Raw genomic sequence first — 17,152 nt, forward strand, 5'->3', positions numbered from 1 at the left:
TCAAAAATGTATCAAATTCACTAGTGCAATATGTGCTATTTCTGAATCTACCCAACCTCCCTGTGGAATTTTGAATCCAAAATCCAAAATCACGATACAAATAGGCCAAGATCAAGCGGCCATGAATTAAAATCCCATGCAGCATCATCCACGCTCAATTGCGAGTCTATGATGTCCAGCATCCAATCGGTTGATGGCTGTTGTAATAATTCGGAGTCAAGACTTTCCATATCCAGGACGGAATGTAAAGATTTGGCTTGATGAGCACTTGCTATAGCCTCGGATGTCGGTTGTGATATTGCAGACAACATCCGCTCAATAGCGAAAATACTGCATGAAATGGCCTCCGAGGATATCATCTGTCGAAGATGGTGAAGCGCAGTTTTGATAAAATAAAAGTGCTTGTCTGTGGTATCCTTATCTCTCAAGATATCCCAGACAAGTACAAAGCAAGCGCTCTCGATGTAATAAGCGTTGTATCTCAAATTCTAGAATGATTAGCTAAGTTGATTTGCATGATTGAGGGGCTCAACCGAGGATAAGGAGTTTGAAATGCATTTACATTAATTAAAGAATTCGCCTTCGCAGCTCTACTAGCAAAAGCTATTAGCTCTTGAGCGGCAAAAACTGCTACTTGGCATGCTTTATGAAGCCACAGAGGGGTAATATTCTCCGAAGCCGGCACTTTTTCAGCAGTCTGCTGTCTGATGTGAAAGATCAAGAATGGTCGAAAAGTGAGGATGAGAGTATGATTGTAGAAATTGGACGAGAACAGTTGTTCAAGAGTAGGATGAGCTGAGGATTGTAAGTTAAATTGCAACTTGTCTTCAAGACTGAGCTTTATGGCCTGTAACTTGCGATGTATATCCCAAGCGGCTTCAATGTTCGCCTTGAAGTGGATACCACCTGATCTGTAGACAGAATGACTCGCTGTAGATGCTAAGGATGCAATCTCTACCCAAGCACGTAAGAACGTTGGTTTAGTAGGATAGCCTAAAGATATAGTATTCTCGGACAAGGCCGCCGGTCTGCCCAGACTGAAGGATGTCATACTACTGTAACGTTAAATTATTGACACATATACATTTCGGGCAATTGTATACCATTCGAACGAGTACAGAGACCAGAATGTCTCGAGCCTTTCTTCTTTAAACTCAGAGACTGAAAGCGACGAGGCTGCTCTGTGCAGACCGACGGCATGAGCTTTTCGGACTGCGGTGCCGAGATGTAAGTACGCAGAATTTATACGTCCAACTACTGCTTGATAGTGGGCGTAATCATAGGTTAGTCTATAACTCAAATCAAGATATCTGACAAAGTTAAACCTATCAAAAACAAGGGCAGCTGAACAGCTTGAACATTAACGAGGTCTTCAATGGTATGCATTTCAGACTTTGCTCTTAAAAATAGATCTTCCCCTAATTGCACGTGCTCTGTCAAAGTCGCTCCTAAAGCTAAAATAGCCATAAGGATACCGCGCTCTAGAGCGCTACCGCTCGAGGTATTTGGGAAAGAGTAGAATATTTGAAGCATTCCCTCTATTCGCGTCCGTGAAATGAATGGGAAGAATGGTCCAAGAGTTGATATAAAAAGGTCGACAAAGCTGTTCGCAAGATGTTCCGGCAGAAGCAGCATCTGTGTTGAGCTCCTTGATGTAAGATCAGAAGACTTATTCCCAAAAAACAGTCTTCGATAGCCGAACCAGTCTAGAGCCGTATCACCATCACCCGCTCTAGGGTTGGTACTACTGAAAGGAGCTTTTACAATGGGCTTGAGCTGCTGATATATTTGTTGTAGAAATGCAAAATTGGATGGAGGGCCGTAATATAGTTGAGGTGATGACGTCAGAGAACTGTTGTCGTCGGTAGCTGTTATGTGATCGCCATACTGCTCGTCGCCGGGTAACATGCTAGGTAAAAGAGGTTGTTGAGTCCCCTCCGAGGTTTTTTCGACTCCTTCATCTTCCTCCGCCTGTGGGACATGATGTTCGCGGGAAGAGGATGCCTTGCCCTTTTTTCGCCGCCGAACGTAAGATCGGAAGTGACATGTTCCACCATACTTCCTGCAAATAGCACAGGGCAAGCCACCATTGCACTTAGTCTTTCGTCGCCTACATTCATCGCAAGCCTTTCCTATCGATTTCCGAACTCCTTTTCGCGGTGAGGTAGCGGAACCAGACATTCCGACAAAGCACATTTAAACTGAGGAGCGTCGTTAACATTGTAACGTTTTTACTCAAATGTTAGGTGATTTGAAACTGCGGACTTTAGAGAATACCGAGGCTCCGAGAATAATAAGAATAATAAGAATTCAAGTATATTAAATATTAAGTAAGGACTTAAGAGTTGATTCTTATGTTTATAATACTATATCACATCATACTAGTTATCATGAAGACTATTAGAAAAATACAAATTCATTGATTTTAAAGAAATCAGTTGTTAAAACACTTCTAAGAATTCAATCCCTTTTCGAACAATTCAATATAAACTCAACATAAACCTCTAAAGGTATCTATCCATATTACTAACATTCAAAGCTACAATATCAACACATTGAAAATTATCCACACAGTAGAAACATACACGTAATAAAGACATCATTGACTATCATTCCAAAAACTACTTAAACAAAGCTACCTACATAGCCCCAGACAAACGAATGACTTCAAAACCTCAACTAACGCACCCATCCCCTTCTCAAAATATCACAAAAACGTGTGTTTATAATAGGAAGCGAGATGATCGAGAATAGTCCGAATAGGATATTCTAGAAACATCTGACAATCTGTGTGGAAATGAATGTAAAAACACTTCGCCTCGAGCTCCCTTGGCGAAAAAACTTCCTGAACCTACTCCCACTTCAATCAACATTTCCCCTCTCGCTTCACTAGGTCAAATCTCCACCTTCATCTTCACAATCCCATCTCAAACCCCTGCCCACGCATCCGTTCCACTTCTCTCCCCTAACCCCTCATCCTCCTTCACAACCACTCAAACCGTCGTCGCCGTAGTCCCTACACTACTACTCGTCAGCGTCGCCGCTCCACTACTCGTCGACGGTCTCGGTCCTCCGGGAAACGTCCCATTTGGTCCACCAGGAAACGTACCATTAGGAGGAGGTCCCCCTGGTCCACCACCGCCACCACTGCCAGAAACAGGTACACCTCCATTAGACGTCAACGCGGCCGCAGCTTGGATCGATCCAGCGCGAGTAGGATCGATACCGAAGGCGATCCAGCCGAAGAGACCTTCTGAGACAGTAGAACCTAGGAGAGAATATTCGACGACGGGGTCGCCGAGGGCGGCTTCTTGGACTAGGAGGAGATGGGGGGTTAGTCAGAGTTGTGATGTATGATGTGTGAGGAGAGAAATAGATTACTTACGGAAAATCCCATCGTCAGCATTGGTAGTCGATCCCGGGTTTGGGTTTGTTGAGTAAGGAGTCAACGCCTCGATCTGATTGGAGAGCGAGGTATCGAAGAATAGCTGCCCGATGTGCGAGACTGTTGAGCCTTGATATGTGCCATTGGGAAAGGCTCTGTGTGTGTTGTATCAGTATCATTCTAACTTTTGATATATCATAACTCATTTCGGTTGCAACTGAGAAGGAGAGAGAGAGGAAAAAGAGAGAGAGAAAACCTACGTTCCACCAACATGAGTAGCAACATGAATATGCTGGGTCCTCCCCTGATAATGCCCCGGATAAAACGCCGTAAACTGAGTTGCGCCCTCCTCACCCGTCACCTGAATGCCTCTCGCAAACGTCGCATTAATATTCCCAGGCACCGACGCATCCGTCACTCCACTATACGTTCCCGTGCTGTTCGCATACCAGAAATCGATATACACATCGGGGACGGGCTCGCAGGTGGAGGTATCGATGACTTGGATGTCGAGAATGAGATCGATGCCCGATTGGATGGCGGTTTCGCGCACGTCGGCGCGCACGTATTCGCCGCTGACGTAGAAAGGGCCTTCGGTTACTTCCGGGACGAGAATGCAGGAATTGTTGCCGGTGAAGATGTCGCTGTAGCTGTCGGTGGGGGAGTAGGGGGTGGTGGAGAGATGGCTGGTGTTTAGGACGGTGCCGGAGTCGCGGGCGGAGAGTTCGGGGAGATCGCGGAGTTTGATGATGGAGGCATCTGGGCTTGTCAGTGGGGATTGGGAGATGGTGAGTGAGAGGTTGAGGAATTACCAATGGGGAGACCACGCTTGGCTCGCTCGTTCTGGAGGATCTCGTGTCTTCTATCGGTGGTGCGTTGATGATGACCTCGAGCCTTGAGCTTGGAGTAGCAGCTACTGATATCTCTCTTGTGGAATTCATGAGCTCTTGCAATATGAGCGATTTCTTCCTTAGTGTCATGTCCCGGATGTGCTTGCACAGCAACCAAGGAGGCCACCGTGGGGATGGCGAGACGTGTGAAATGCATGGTGAATAGAATACTCTGGAGAAAAGAAGTTGATGAGCTTGTGAATTCTTCTATTTCTACAGGACGATGTTCTTCACATATATATACATAATTTTGACCCATGTTACAAGCTTCATAGCAAAAACCATTCCAAATCACGTCTTTCAGATGCCAGCGTGCAAAACGAAATGGCATCTTGATGTCGACAGCGCCAAGGCTTCCACGATATTCCCCAGCCAGGCAGTTTCAATTGATCCAGATAGGATATACTTTTCCCGCGAACGACGTCGACAGAATCGAGGAGGTGATTGATTCTTGGGTATATTGAGGATCATCCCAAGACAAAGGTACACGCGTCCAAATGATTCGGATTGGTTTTGAGGATATATTTCCACAACCGCAGGTGTGATTCTCCATCAAAGCGTCTGGGGTACCTGTCAAAACCATGTAGAATTGAGATTCTCCATGCCCGTCCTACAGGAGCGCCATCTTGGCGATATAGGGGGAGGATCAAAAGACATATGCAATTCGTCATACTAGAACAGTAATGCAAGAAATTTGATTGGAACGTCCTTTTCGATAATGACATTCCACCGTCGGAGAAATATTTCTCAACGGGAAGGTAAGAGGAATATTTGCTTGGTGATTGCCCTTAGAAGGTATTGTTGCGATGAATAGCACTTGGCAACTGCGATACCGAAGGATGGAGCTTACCCTAACCTTAATTACGCACATATACAGACACATATGAAACGACTTTCGAATTGCTTGTGATTAGCCGCGCAGAGGAAAAACTGCCGGCAGATGCAGGATTTCCTGGAGAAGCAAAGGATGAGGAGAAATATATAGGATGATCTAGAGAGCTGACGAAGCCTCTCTAGGTTTATATATAAAAAGCAAAATGTAATATGAGTTCATACTTGCACTTGAGGTATGAGTGACATTCACATCGTACAAGATTGGCTGCGCTTACTTAAGACAGTATATAATTCCTGGGTATTTGCATATGGCAATGCCATCCAGGAAAAATCTGGATTTACCGATTACAATATCCAAGTGAAGATTGGACAATTGTGATGCTATTCTGCAAGGAAAAGAGATGGTCGATATTCATGTTATTTCAATCCATTTGTTGTGGTTAGATAGCCAAATTGCGAAATAACTGTTGTTCGGCTTCAGAATTCAAAGAAAATCAAGTCAACCGACGCTATCCGACAATCCATCCAAACAATCCCACCTCAGAAAGCAAACATCGTACACATCCGTCAACCCTCAAATCAATCACCCTTCGAGTAGAATCCTCATCCCATCAATCAATCAATCAATCACAGAGACAAAACTTTTTTCCAAAAATGCGATCAACATAGGAGGTATTGAACCACACCCGATTTGAACGGATAACCTTTCGATCTGGAGTCGAACGCGCTACCGTTGCGCCAGCGGTCCTATTGATCTGAAAGTCGAGCTTTATCAATCAATATATTGTAAGACACCGAGCGCTATTGATAATGAGGCTGGATGAAGCACGTGAGATAAGAGATGTTGGTCCAATCAACGAAAAGTAGATGAAGATGAATGAATGTTGCACATCGCGAAATTGTCACCATGAATCTGTGATATTTTTTGCTGACGGACATGGAATCCAGACTGGAAGAGCAATATCTTATTAGTGGTTTGTGTGCTTTTCAATGAAGGTAGGTATTCATATTGTATTTTAGCCCCATTGCTTTTAGAGATCGTGTTTATTCAGGTTGTTTACAAAGAGATTACAATAACTCTATAATAATAAATAGTACTTTTAAGATCTCAATATATGCAGCATATCCCGTATATTGCGAACGAGAAGATTTGAGTAGTATCACTGTGTTGTCCCAATAATTTATAGGCAATAAAATGCTAAACATATACATGTATCTTCCATTGTCAGGAGTGTATACAATTGTATTCCCTCATAATCTTTCCTGATACTCATCAATACTTCAGATTAACAAATAACATATTACCCATCGATTTGCTGGAGTGGCTTTTTTGAAGTTAACAATGACCTTTGAAATGTAGCTGAGGATGATCCCAATGGTTCATTCTTTTGAATAATCGTATCCATATAAATCTAGGTCCTCAAATCCCCATACTCGAATTTGTAACTTGAGTGTAATACTGGCTGGCGTATACATATTATAGTAAAGACATCAACGACATGTCAGTCGAAATTCGAGATTCAAGCAAACGAATATCTGAGCTGACAAGTCCCTCGGCTAGAGATGTCAAGACCTCAATCTCGCCCCAATATAAAAACGAAAATCAATCGTCTTTACACACCTATCAAAGAAAGGAACTTTTCATCCGTCATAAATCGATTGAGATAAAGTTTTACTACACATATTAAAGACAAGGCTGCGTGATCTAATCGTGCTCTAATCCTTATGTCGTGCGGATCTTAACCGCCCTGATTCAGGGATTTTTGCATTGGTATGCTAATGATTTCCTTCTCTTATTTAATATTGCTGTTGCTAAAATGCGGCTCAACAAGGGAGCCCTATCTAGAGTATAGGAATAATGGCGCCGCCGTGGGGTAGATGAATCTACTTCGGAGCATAAATCGATATTGTGGACGACCGCGAGGGGGAGATCCAGTCGCCTGGAAGTTGGGTCGATTGATACGAATACGACTTAATATAAATGAAGCAGAAATAAATATCATACGATAATGTACTGTTAAGAATTGCATGCCGCCACAAGCTGTCAGAAGTCATACTGTTACCATCCATTTCATCTGATGTTTAAAACATGACCCATATACAGGCTGATAGCTTGTTTATTCGATACCCATGACTCTTGGATGTTCAGGTCTGTGATTTAGCTTGGCCAATGAGATTGCTGATCAAAAGTTTGTTGTTGTAGTGATTGGAGGTGCCACTGGCCATGGGCAAGCATATCCTTACTTGGGAATGAAAAGATCGCGAAGGAGCTTTTTACTTGATACTCTCCACACATAACCAAGGGAGTACCCACTACCCAGCTATTAGTTCTCAAATGAAGACGTCGCGCAGACTCGGCGCACATGGTTCTACCATCATAAAATGTGCCATTATTCGTTGTCGCCGGCTAGACTTGTTGCCCGCATGCTTAGATGCGGGAACTTGGGGAGATCCCTTGATGCTAGACTCAATATTCTTCTCATCAAGGTATCTAAGCGATCTTGGGGCAATATCGGTGCAGAAAACTCGATCAAAAAAGTGTACTTGGGTGACTTTCACTCTGTACCGTGAAATCCGATTCCTCAATCACATGGTCGTAGCGCATGAAAAACTGAATCATGACTACATGATTTCATCCTTGATGCATTTTCGCGTCTTGTTGAAATGCGGAGCTGCCACTCTCTCTTTGAAACTGCCGCGACAATATGTTAAGGCGATAAGGTTCGATAAATATGTACATAGGTAAATCGGTGGTGGCAATCTCTAGGCCATCTGTGGGTTTTGCATGGACGCGGAAAAAAGAACTATTTGGGTTGGTTAGGTCAATGCGTGCGTGATATCTGTGTCGTGATACCGTGATACGAATCTTTTGATATTGCTGAGTCCTGACCGGCCGGTATTGCTGTCACTGAGATTGACAGACGAGGGAGAATTTCATGCTTAGTTGCAAAATCTGGAGACGAAAAACTCATACAACAAGTATATTTATTTTGGTGATGAATTCAAGTTATTGACATGTTCAAATATTAATATAAAGAACTTCGGGATGGTGACGAATCGAGGTCAGTGTCAAGTCTCGAATTTGGTAACGACCGGAGCCGTATCAATGATCCATGGTTCAACGGTTGCTGCTTTGGGATGACTTGCTATTTTGCTCCGAATAACCAACAGTGGGCTCTTGAGTTGCTCATTGCTCATTGCTCATTGCCCAATGTCAATTGTCTTCCCCTCTTGAAATGTATAGGGGAGAGAGTCTTGTTCCGGTGTTCCAGCCTCGATTTGTATAGTAATTTGCGATCAAAATCAAACACATGCAAGGGCCAAGTAGATACTAGGTAGATATCCAATGGATCCCAATAATAAGCACAGATCAAGTTTGGCAGCAGTTTTCATTTTCCAGATGGTTAGTTTGAATACCAAAAATCTTAAATGACCCAAAGGAGAATTCCAGAAGTCCACTCGTGTCGGGGAAATTTGATTGACTGCCGATGACAATAATAACCAAGGCCACATGTGCGGAGACACTACGGAGCTTGGATTCGTATCAATTGTGCTTTAAGTAAGACTCATGTGCTTGTGTGCAGTGTGCACTGTGAATGGGCTTGTGTGGCCCTGTATGATGGGATGGGCGTACCTAAGTTTGCTATCCGTGCCTGGATTCGACCCTTGACCAGTTGGAAAAGAGTTAGAGTTCCTTTTGGTTCATTGGTTACATTCGCACATCCATACGAAGTCCGGAGTAATCAAATTTGAAGGCGGAAAACCACATGTTGACCACGATATAGGTTGATGTTTTGTCGACGGACGGTACGTTAGTAAGTAGTAGTGGTGGTGGTGGTAGCAGTAGTACGCGTCCGGGCGTGTTTGCGCATGAGTTAAGATTTTTGTGTCATATATCAGAAATTGAGGGGAGATTTGATGGATAAATACCTACTGGAGCAAAGCTAGAAACGGCCATGAGCTGAATCTTTTCCTTTTCCCAATAATGTTTGTCTGAGTTGGATCTGTATCCGTTGGTTGGTAATAAGTCTTTACTTCGTATAATAGCTGATCATCGTTACGATATTTGGTAAAGTTGTGTAGACCCTTTTATGAACTAGAGTAAGGGGGAAGAAGCTTGGAAAGGAAACATCCCGTGAGCGAGAGCAGGGTTTTAGGATGAATGAAACCGAACCGTTCGAGATTTCGTTCCTTTTGATGATTATTGATATGATGCATTAATTGGATGGAGGAGATGGAAAGTGGGAGGAGATATGGGGATTGGGTATGAGATAGTGTATATGAGCTCGATGAGCTACCGGTACCTACTAGGTATTCGACGACTCATTTTCATTTTCTTCTTCTCTTGTTTGATCTCCAGTTAGTTGATGGAGCAAAGATACAAACAGCTGCAATACCGCGCATGAGACTAATGTAAGTACACATCACACTAATGTATGGTATGAATAAATGTTACAGGAAATGGAGAAGAAACATCAAAGCACCCCTCGATTTGCTACCCGTCACAGTGTCACTGCATTTGGGTCAATTCGCCATTCTCCAATTATATCTTCCAATTGGTTAATGCCCTAATAGGGATTAGCTTGCTGGAAATGTTTTGATGTGATTTTATTTTGGGGGGAGGAGATTTACTTTTCCGGGAATTTCTTTTGGCCGTCGTTCTTTTCCTTTCTTTTCTTCCCTTTTCTTGGAAATTCCTGACCTTTCCATCTCCATCACTCTACTCACTACTCATGATTGTCATGAAGTGAAAGACTTGCAAAGAGATACTAAATAGCTATATATCGATATGATTACCTATATATGTAAATACCGATTACCTACTAGGCTACTAGGTAGATATCTAGATAGATGACTCATCATCATCTTCCAAAAGTATCCGACCTTTCAATCAATCACTCATTCATTCTGACGGTCGACCATACATTAGCTTTCCTTTTTTCATACAATCTCCTGAAAATCGACCCACTCTTCGAATCTTTCCTAAATCTTAACCCAATTATATTAGACCCTCACTTCACACCCTAAAACTAAAACCAAGCTAAGTCTCTTTTGGAACTTGGAATACATAATTAATGAATGATAAATCATAATAGATAATAAAATAATAAATAAATAATAATATCACAACCTTCGCTTTTAATGCTTCCCTCTCTCCCTCCCCTGTTCAATTTTAACCTTCTGTGCATGCTCCTCTTTTTGGGTCCTTTGCCTACCTACTTTGCCTGCTTTCCCTTACCTGCCATTTGCCTGTTGCTTGGTTGCTTGGTTGCTTGGTTGCTTGGTTGCTTGCTGGTCTACCATATCTATTCATCATCTGGGTTTCTTCCTTTCCTTTCCCTACATTCACTCGTTTTCCTATCTTTCATTCTTTCAATCTTTAAGTTTCGTGACTGCACCACAATCTGCAATTTGCAGAAAGCAGCAGAAAGGTAGGATCAAGATATTAAAGGTTCCATCGTCAATTCTACCAACCTGGACTACGAAGGGAACAAGAAACACACATTGTACCAAAAAGGGAGCCACTGCAAAACATCAAGAGCTCGAGACATCGTGTCCAAAGAAGAGTGAATTTCCGTGATCGAATGATATAATCAATTCACTCAATATACTCAAAATACACTCCTTTGATTCTTCAACGCTTCTACGACCATATTATTCTTGTCGGCATCTATCGGGTTCGCGACATATCTTCAGCATTCTTTTAAATTGTCTTCTATTCTTTCAGAGGAGCATCATACTTGGATTATACAATCAGAGAAGTCTTAACTTCTCTCGACATCTCCAACCATGGCTCCATCTCTTACAAGTTCATCCAATTTCCTTCGACCCCGAACCAGAGATCGTGGCGATGAGCGCCCTAGTACTCGGGAAAATAACCAGGATCACAACCTCATAATTCCTAGCCGAACTTCCTCTCTCCACTCGAGAATTACACAACCCATCCCCTCTTCACTCAATGCAAAACCTCAAGCTCGCACGCCAAAAACCCTCACTCATGCCTACATGGTATGCGGTGTTGGTCGAGAACCAGCACAATGGGTGAAGGCTCCAGCTCCAGCGCAAGGAAAGATTCAACACATGAAAGGTGCCGTTGGTCAGTTTTGGCTCCCTGAGATTCTCGGTAGCAGTCCTCGATTGGAGCAAGACAATGAAATCGCCAGAGCTCTTCACTCTGCAATGAGGGTAAGGATCAAAATGAGTCCTTGGTAAGATTTTACTAATTGAAAGTAGGCATGCTTCCCTCACGATGTCGAAATCTGTACAGGACGCAGTCAACCTCATTGCGTTCACCATTCCTTCGTTCTTCAGCAAGATTCTTCGCATACTTTGTATGGTATCGCATTACGAGTTTGGTCCCGAGCAGATGAGAAGCGTGCTGAGACAATTCGCGATTTGAGAAGGAGGACAGAATCGGACTTCTACGACTCGCCAGACGAAACTTACTGGATTCCATACTGCTTGTCTTTCCTCTCCAGATACCCATTGTATAATTTACTAGGTGACTACCTCCGAGGAATGTGGATTCATTGGAACAAAGCTACCAATCTTTTCCACGCGGAAGAAGTCTCGAGAATATTGAGCTTTCCAGCTCCCAGGCTCAATGATCTCGTACGAATTGACATGAAGGACTACGCGCTTTGTTACCAATTCCCATCTTCTCCAACCGGCTTCCAGAACTTCGCCATGTGGCCACTGTTCTCTTGCTTGTCTATCCCTAATATTGTAGGAGTAATTGAAGCAGCTTTATCACCCACTCGTCGCATTATCTTCGTCTCCCATTACCCTGCCATGCTCACAGTGGCTTCGGAGACTATTCGATACTTTGTCCGAGTTTACGAATGGAGTGGCCTTTATGTTCCAGTTGTTCATGCAAGACACGCGCAAGAACTTGTTCAGGAGCCTGGGCCGTACATTCTTGGAATCACAGCAGAATGTCGATCCTTATTCACCGCACCCACAGATGCTTTGGTTGTGGATTTGGATCGCAACTTCGTTCTTACCTCCAGTCCACCTACCGCCTTGACTGCTGGCCAACGCACAAAGATGGTCAATCGCATCACTCAAGCTCTCAACGGTGATGTCACACCTTCTGGTGTACCACAGCATCTACGCTCAGCTTATGGCGGTGGTAAATTAATTCCAGCCGGTCAAATCATTGTTATGCGCGGCGAAGTTGAGTCTATTCAAGACCCAGAATGGTGGAATCAAGATGCTACCATGGCTGTGATGGATCATGTTTGCGAAAAGATGGTGAGTAAAATTTGAACTTGCTTTTTCTAGAATGCACTAACTCTTTGCAGGGACGAAATACCGGGATCAAGGCTGTATTTGGAGGAGCCCAAAAGAAACCTTTAATGACTAAGGTTTCTATGAGACATCTCAATGAGATTGTACGCGAGAGAAACCAATACTCCAGGGATGCGCTTGAGGCATGGCAAGATTTCATTAACCTCAAGGGTCGCATGGATACAGAGCTCGGCAAAGTCACGAAGAGAAACAACTTCTTGGTTGAAGAACTCGAAAGCTGGAAACAGCAATTCCTCAAGTTCCAAGCCTTTGCTGAGCAGCTCACTAAAGAGACTCAAGATCTCAAGGTCAAGATCGAAACCCACAAACGGGAGAACAGACGTCTTACCGGCCTTATCGACCAACAAAAAGACGATGCAGCTCGTCTCAACACTCGTCTTACTGGTACAGAGAAGCAGCGTGATGATGCTCTCGAAGCACTTGTCCTTCAACAAGAGATTGCTGAAGAACTCGAGCGTGAACGTAAGCGCAACAAGAAAGAACTTTCAGACCTTCAACGCACCAACTCCACCCTCCTACGACAACGAGATGAGGCACAGCGAGTCGTGTTGCATCTCCGCAGTCTTATTGGTGGTCAATCTCACCACTTGGAGCACTTGGTTCGCACTATCCAGAAGAGTCCAGATATCACTGAGTATCTCGATGCCGAATTCGATCAAGAAGAGGGAGAAATGATGAGCGAGATCGCCGAGGAGGGCAAGGCTGAAGGAAAGAGACCCGCATCCAGAGGACCTTCCGAGCGTGGATCATCCCGTGCTTCGTCTCGTACACCCTCACGTTCCCACCGAATCAGCCGATCTGGCGATGATATGACTCCAGAGATGGAGGCCAGACTGGTTGGTAGCGTACGAAATAGTAAACGCTACAGTGCAATCAGCATTGCCGATGTCGCTGATCGTCACCTTCGAGATAAGACTGATGCCATCGCTCACATCATCCGAAATATTAGTGATCAGTGTGCAGCCGCTGTTGAGGGTCTCATGATGGCTCATGATGCGGATGCCGAAGCTGAGGAACTTGCCATGAGGAAGCAACGAAGACATCGTGAAAGCAATATTTCAACAATGACCAGTGATGGTGAACAATCAGGCGAAGACAGCATGCTTCACCCAAGCGGTCGCGGTTCCAGCATTCCTCCAACTCCCGATCTCAGCCACAGATCCAGCACCGCCATGTCTATCGCTAGCTCCTCTGTCACTACACCCGAAAGACATAGCCAGCAATACCATGTCCGAGACGACTTACCAACCAGAATCATCGAAGACAGCGATGAGGAGCTTGGTGTCAGAAGCGACACTGGAAGCCTACGACACAGCATGAGTGGAAAGCCAGGAGGATTACTCGGCCGACCTGCAGGAGCTAGGATAAGCGCTTTTGGTGGTCATTAGCCACTACAGCCTTTAATGCTCTTGAAGAAACTCGGAATGGACGAATCTTTTTGAAAGCATTAAACTTTCTAGAACAACGCCTCTACCTTTTATTTTTTCAATCTCACCTTTTCATTTCTCTCAGCGTGTTTTCGGAGGAGGCGTTGGATGGTGAGGCAATATCTGTCGATCTTTTGCTGGGTTTAGCTAGCTAAGCACTCTCCATCACACTTTTATATCACTTTTTAGTTTTTTCTTTCTAGTTTTCTTACAAGATTCTCTCAAAAGAGGTTTCTTCACTGGATTTGTGGATGGAGGAAGGTCAGAGTTGATAAAGAGGTATCAACTCTTGGGTTGGGTAAGAAGGGAAATTGGTAGTGGTGGATAGATGGTTGAGTGGATGGATGACCATGCGAATGGGAATGGGAATGGGAATGGGAATGGGAATGATATGTATTGTGATACTACTCTTTTTTTTTTTGTTAGATGGAGCGAGCGACTTGACAATAATACCCGATGTGAACAGTTAGTTGTTTGTAACACAGATTAAGCAATGGCATTTAGGAGAGGACAGGAGAGAGTGGATAGGAAGTGGAAGAGAAAGAATTGAATGAAAATCTTTTAAATATCAAAATCTGTTCGATAATTCTATGATGACTTTCGAATTGTCTTATGTGATGGGTTTGAGGTGATGGTATGTGTAGCACTTAAAGGTCGATTCTGATTGATGGCAGTTGAAGGAAGTTGGAGGAAGTGATTATTTCTGCCGCCTATATATACATAGGCAGTTCGTATACGGTATGCGGTGCAATAGGGATGGATGTGGTACGTTCTCTGACGGCTTGGGATCGCTGATTGGGTCTATGTAGAGTGGGCTGGAATATCTTGTGTGGAGGTGTGTGTTTTAGTGGAAATGATAGAATGAGGATGGGGATGAATGACGGATAGAAGGTATATACCTAGTAGGAGGAGAAGGTTGTTGGATTCTTGAGGAGTGAGAAGTGAGGAGTAAGGAATAAGGAATGGGGATGTTGAATGTGGGTGAGAGGAAGGGGGTTTTATGTATTTATAATTTTTGAGTTGCGGGTTAATTGATTTACGTGAGTTTTGATTTGGCTTTAGTTTAGTGTTGATTGATTAGGTTTATGTTTAATTTGATTAGGATGAATTAATAGATGAATGAATGTGTGGATAGGTAAATGGGCGACTGAGATGGGACCAAACGGGGTGGGGATGAGATTGGATAGGGATCTACTTCAAGTGTCCATATAGTGTGTAGATATGATTCTACGATTGAAACAAGTCTAGATTAGATTTCTAGTGAGTTTTCAATATAAAGTTACTTTAGGTTTCACGATTTCACGTTAGAGATCCTGGTATTCGGGATAGTTATGTATGTCTTGATGTTTTTGCTAACTTCTCGATATAGAATATCTAGAGCATTTAAGAGAGTGGACTTTTCGTTGATTTTTCAATGTGCGTGCATGTATTTGCAATGCAGCGGATGGGCATTCAAACCTGGCTTGAGGTGAGGTTATCGTTTAATTAATAAGAAGATTTTAATAGAAACTTGGTCTGTTTGTTATATCTCACGATGCTGAATATAGACTATAGTTAGTGAACATGTTCTCCTTGGGGAAATCCCTTTATGAAGCGATAGTGTCTTTCGAAAGCGAGCTTCCATATAAAATTGTTTGAGATATTTTTAGGAAATGAGAGAGAGCCTATTGATGTACATGCGAGGTCATTTATTTTGAGTAAGAGAAGCTGAAGTGAAGCTATAGAAATTCCGAATCATCCTTCTCGAACGGCTGCTGTGGTTTGCAGTTTCCGGGGAATAAAGGTTCTCTCGTTCTCTTCTTGTCTTAAGTGAAGCTGATTAGCTAAGAGCTTAGTATTAGTATATGCTAGCGAACTGACTGAGAAGATGAGAATTGATACATAATGGCAGTATTTCGTCCTTGTGAACTTCACCGTTCGAAGGGAGTGTTTGTTGCACAAATGATGATACAAGATGGAATTTCCCCTTGAGAAACGGATATAAGTTGGGCTCCGGGACAGGAAACAATCGTTTCCAGAAGATAAAGTCAATCTTTTTGGGTGAGAGGGGGGATTTAGGACTGAAATGGTATACTGAAGCTTATAGCCTCCCAATTCCACTCTTGAGTGCTGACTGAACAATATCTCAAAAGCTGAAGGATGTGAGATGTGTGGTAAAGCTTTTTGACCTTTAGATCTCTAGCATGTATCTGAAAACTCCAGGTCATAGATCACCTTGAAAGATTAATGTTGAAAATCTGAAATCTGAAATCAACAGTATATTAACCAAAGTGAATTAGCGCTCAAGATGGAAAGAGAAATGTTCTGCGAGGAGGATATTTAATGCTCATAGTATTTTCCTAAAAAGCTGATCGGAGGCTGTGTATAAACTATAGCTGGTAGAAAGAAGAGAGGTTACTAGGAGCTCACTGAAAGTTCAACAAGAGATATTTATTAAGCCAGAAAGAAAAAGTAGAGATTGGGACCTACAGTGTGAGGTTTGTGTGTGGATTAAAAGATAGTTCTTTAGAATAATGCTAAGGGCCAAGATATTGGCACTAACTTAATTAATTTAAGCTAGATTAATTTAATATATATATATAATTAAAAATATAACAAATACTGTAATTGAGAAAATATTTTACCTTAAAGTAAAATATATTTAATTCTAATTTCTATTTTTAAATATATATAAATCTATTTATTGAAAATTTTAATTAATTTTATTAAAATTCTTTATTTAATATTTATTGATTTTACTCTATCTTTTTTTTTAAATATTGAATTAAATATTTGCTTATTTCTTCTTTTCCTTTTTTATATAAAATTTGTTTTTATAGAATTCTTTTTGAAATTAATTTAGAATTCTATAGAATTTTTTATATAAAAGGGCAATGGAAAAAATTTTGTATAGAATTTGGTATAGATTTAAGATATATAATATTAATAATTAAATATATTTTTATAGATTTAGGTAATTTGATTTGATAAACTAGATATCTGATTTTCTTTAGGATTTTGAATAGATCTGTGAATTACTATTCAATCTTTATATTTCTGTTCATAATATCAGGTATGTTATATTTTTGATATAATTATAAAAAAATATAATCTTTAATTTTAAAGAATATAGATTTATATTATTAATTGAAGTAATACTTTATAAATATGGTTGCGAATTTAATTATATTAATTGCTTTAATTATTATAGGTTTGTATTTAATATTATTTATAGATTTTATTGGATATATTTTAATTATTTATTTTGCTACAAATTCGGATTTAGTTTTTTAGGGCAGTATTTCTATTAATTTTACAATTGTTTT

General features: G+C 41.9%; 3 protein-coding genes across 3 annotated transcripts; 1 reads left to right on the plus strand and 2 right to left on the minus strand.

Annotated features, from left to right (window-relative positions):
• Positions 1-89: 89 nt before the first annotated feature.
• On the minus strand, positions 90-2,196 carry EAE97_006784 (uncharacterized protein; the record flags this gene model as incomplete). Its single annotated transcript, XM_038877297.1, has 4 exons — positions 90-488; positions 563-1,052; positions 1,104-1,289; positions 1,337-2,196. 4 exons carry the CDS (start codon positions 2,194-2,196, stop codon positions 90-92), a joined length of 1,935 nt encoding a protein of 644 aa, XP_038732229.1.
• A 797-nt stretch (positions 2,197-2,993) lies between these two features.
• On the minus strand, positions 2,994-4,432 carry EAE97_006785 (uncharacterized protein; the record flags this gene model as incomplete). Its single annotated transcript, XM_038877298.1, has 4 exons — positions 2,994-3,316; positions 3,386-3,540; positions 3,646-4,144; positions 4,198-4,432. 4 exons carry the CDS (start codon positions 4,430-4,432, stop codon positions 2,994-2,996), a joined length of 1,212 nt encoding a protein of 403 aa, XP_038732230.1.
• Positions 4,433-10,244: 5,812 nt separating this feature from the next.
• On the plus strand, positions 10,245-14,423 carry EAE97_006786 (uncharacterized protein). Its single transcript, XM_038877299.1, has 3 exons — positions 10,245-11,295; positions 11,344-12,363; positions 12,414-14,423. Exons 1-3 carry the CDS (start codon positions 10,900-10,902, stop codon positions 13,806-13,808), a joined length of 2,811 nt encoding a protein of 936 aa, XP_038732231.1. The 5' UTR covers positions 10,245-10,899; the 3' UTR covers positions 13,809-14,423.
• Positions 14,424-17,152: the final 2,729 nt, after the last annotated feature.

The sequence above is a fragment of the Botrytis byssoidea genome (genome assembly GCF_014898295.1).
Source record: "Botrytis byssoidea strain MUCL 94 chromosome Unknown BBYS_012, whole genome shotgun sequence".
Classification (NCBI taxonomy): domain Eukaryota; kingdom Fungi; phylum Ascomycota; class Leotiomycetes; order Helotiales; family Sclerotiniaceae; genus Botrytis; species Botrytis byssoidea.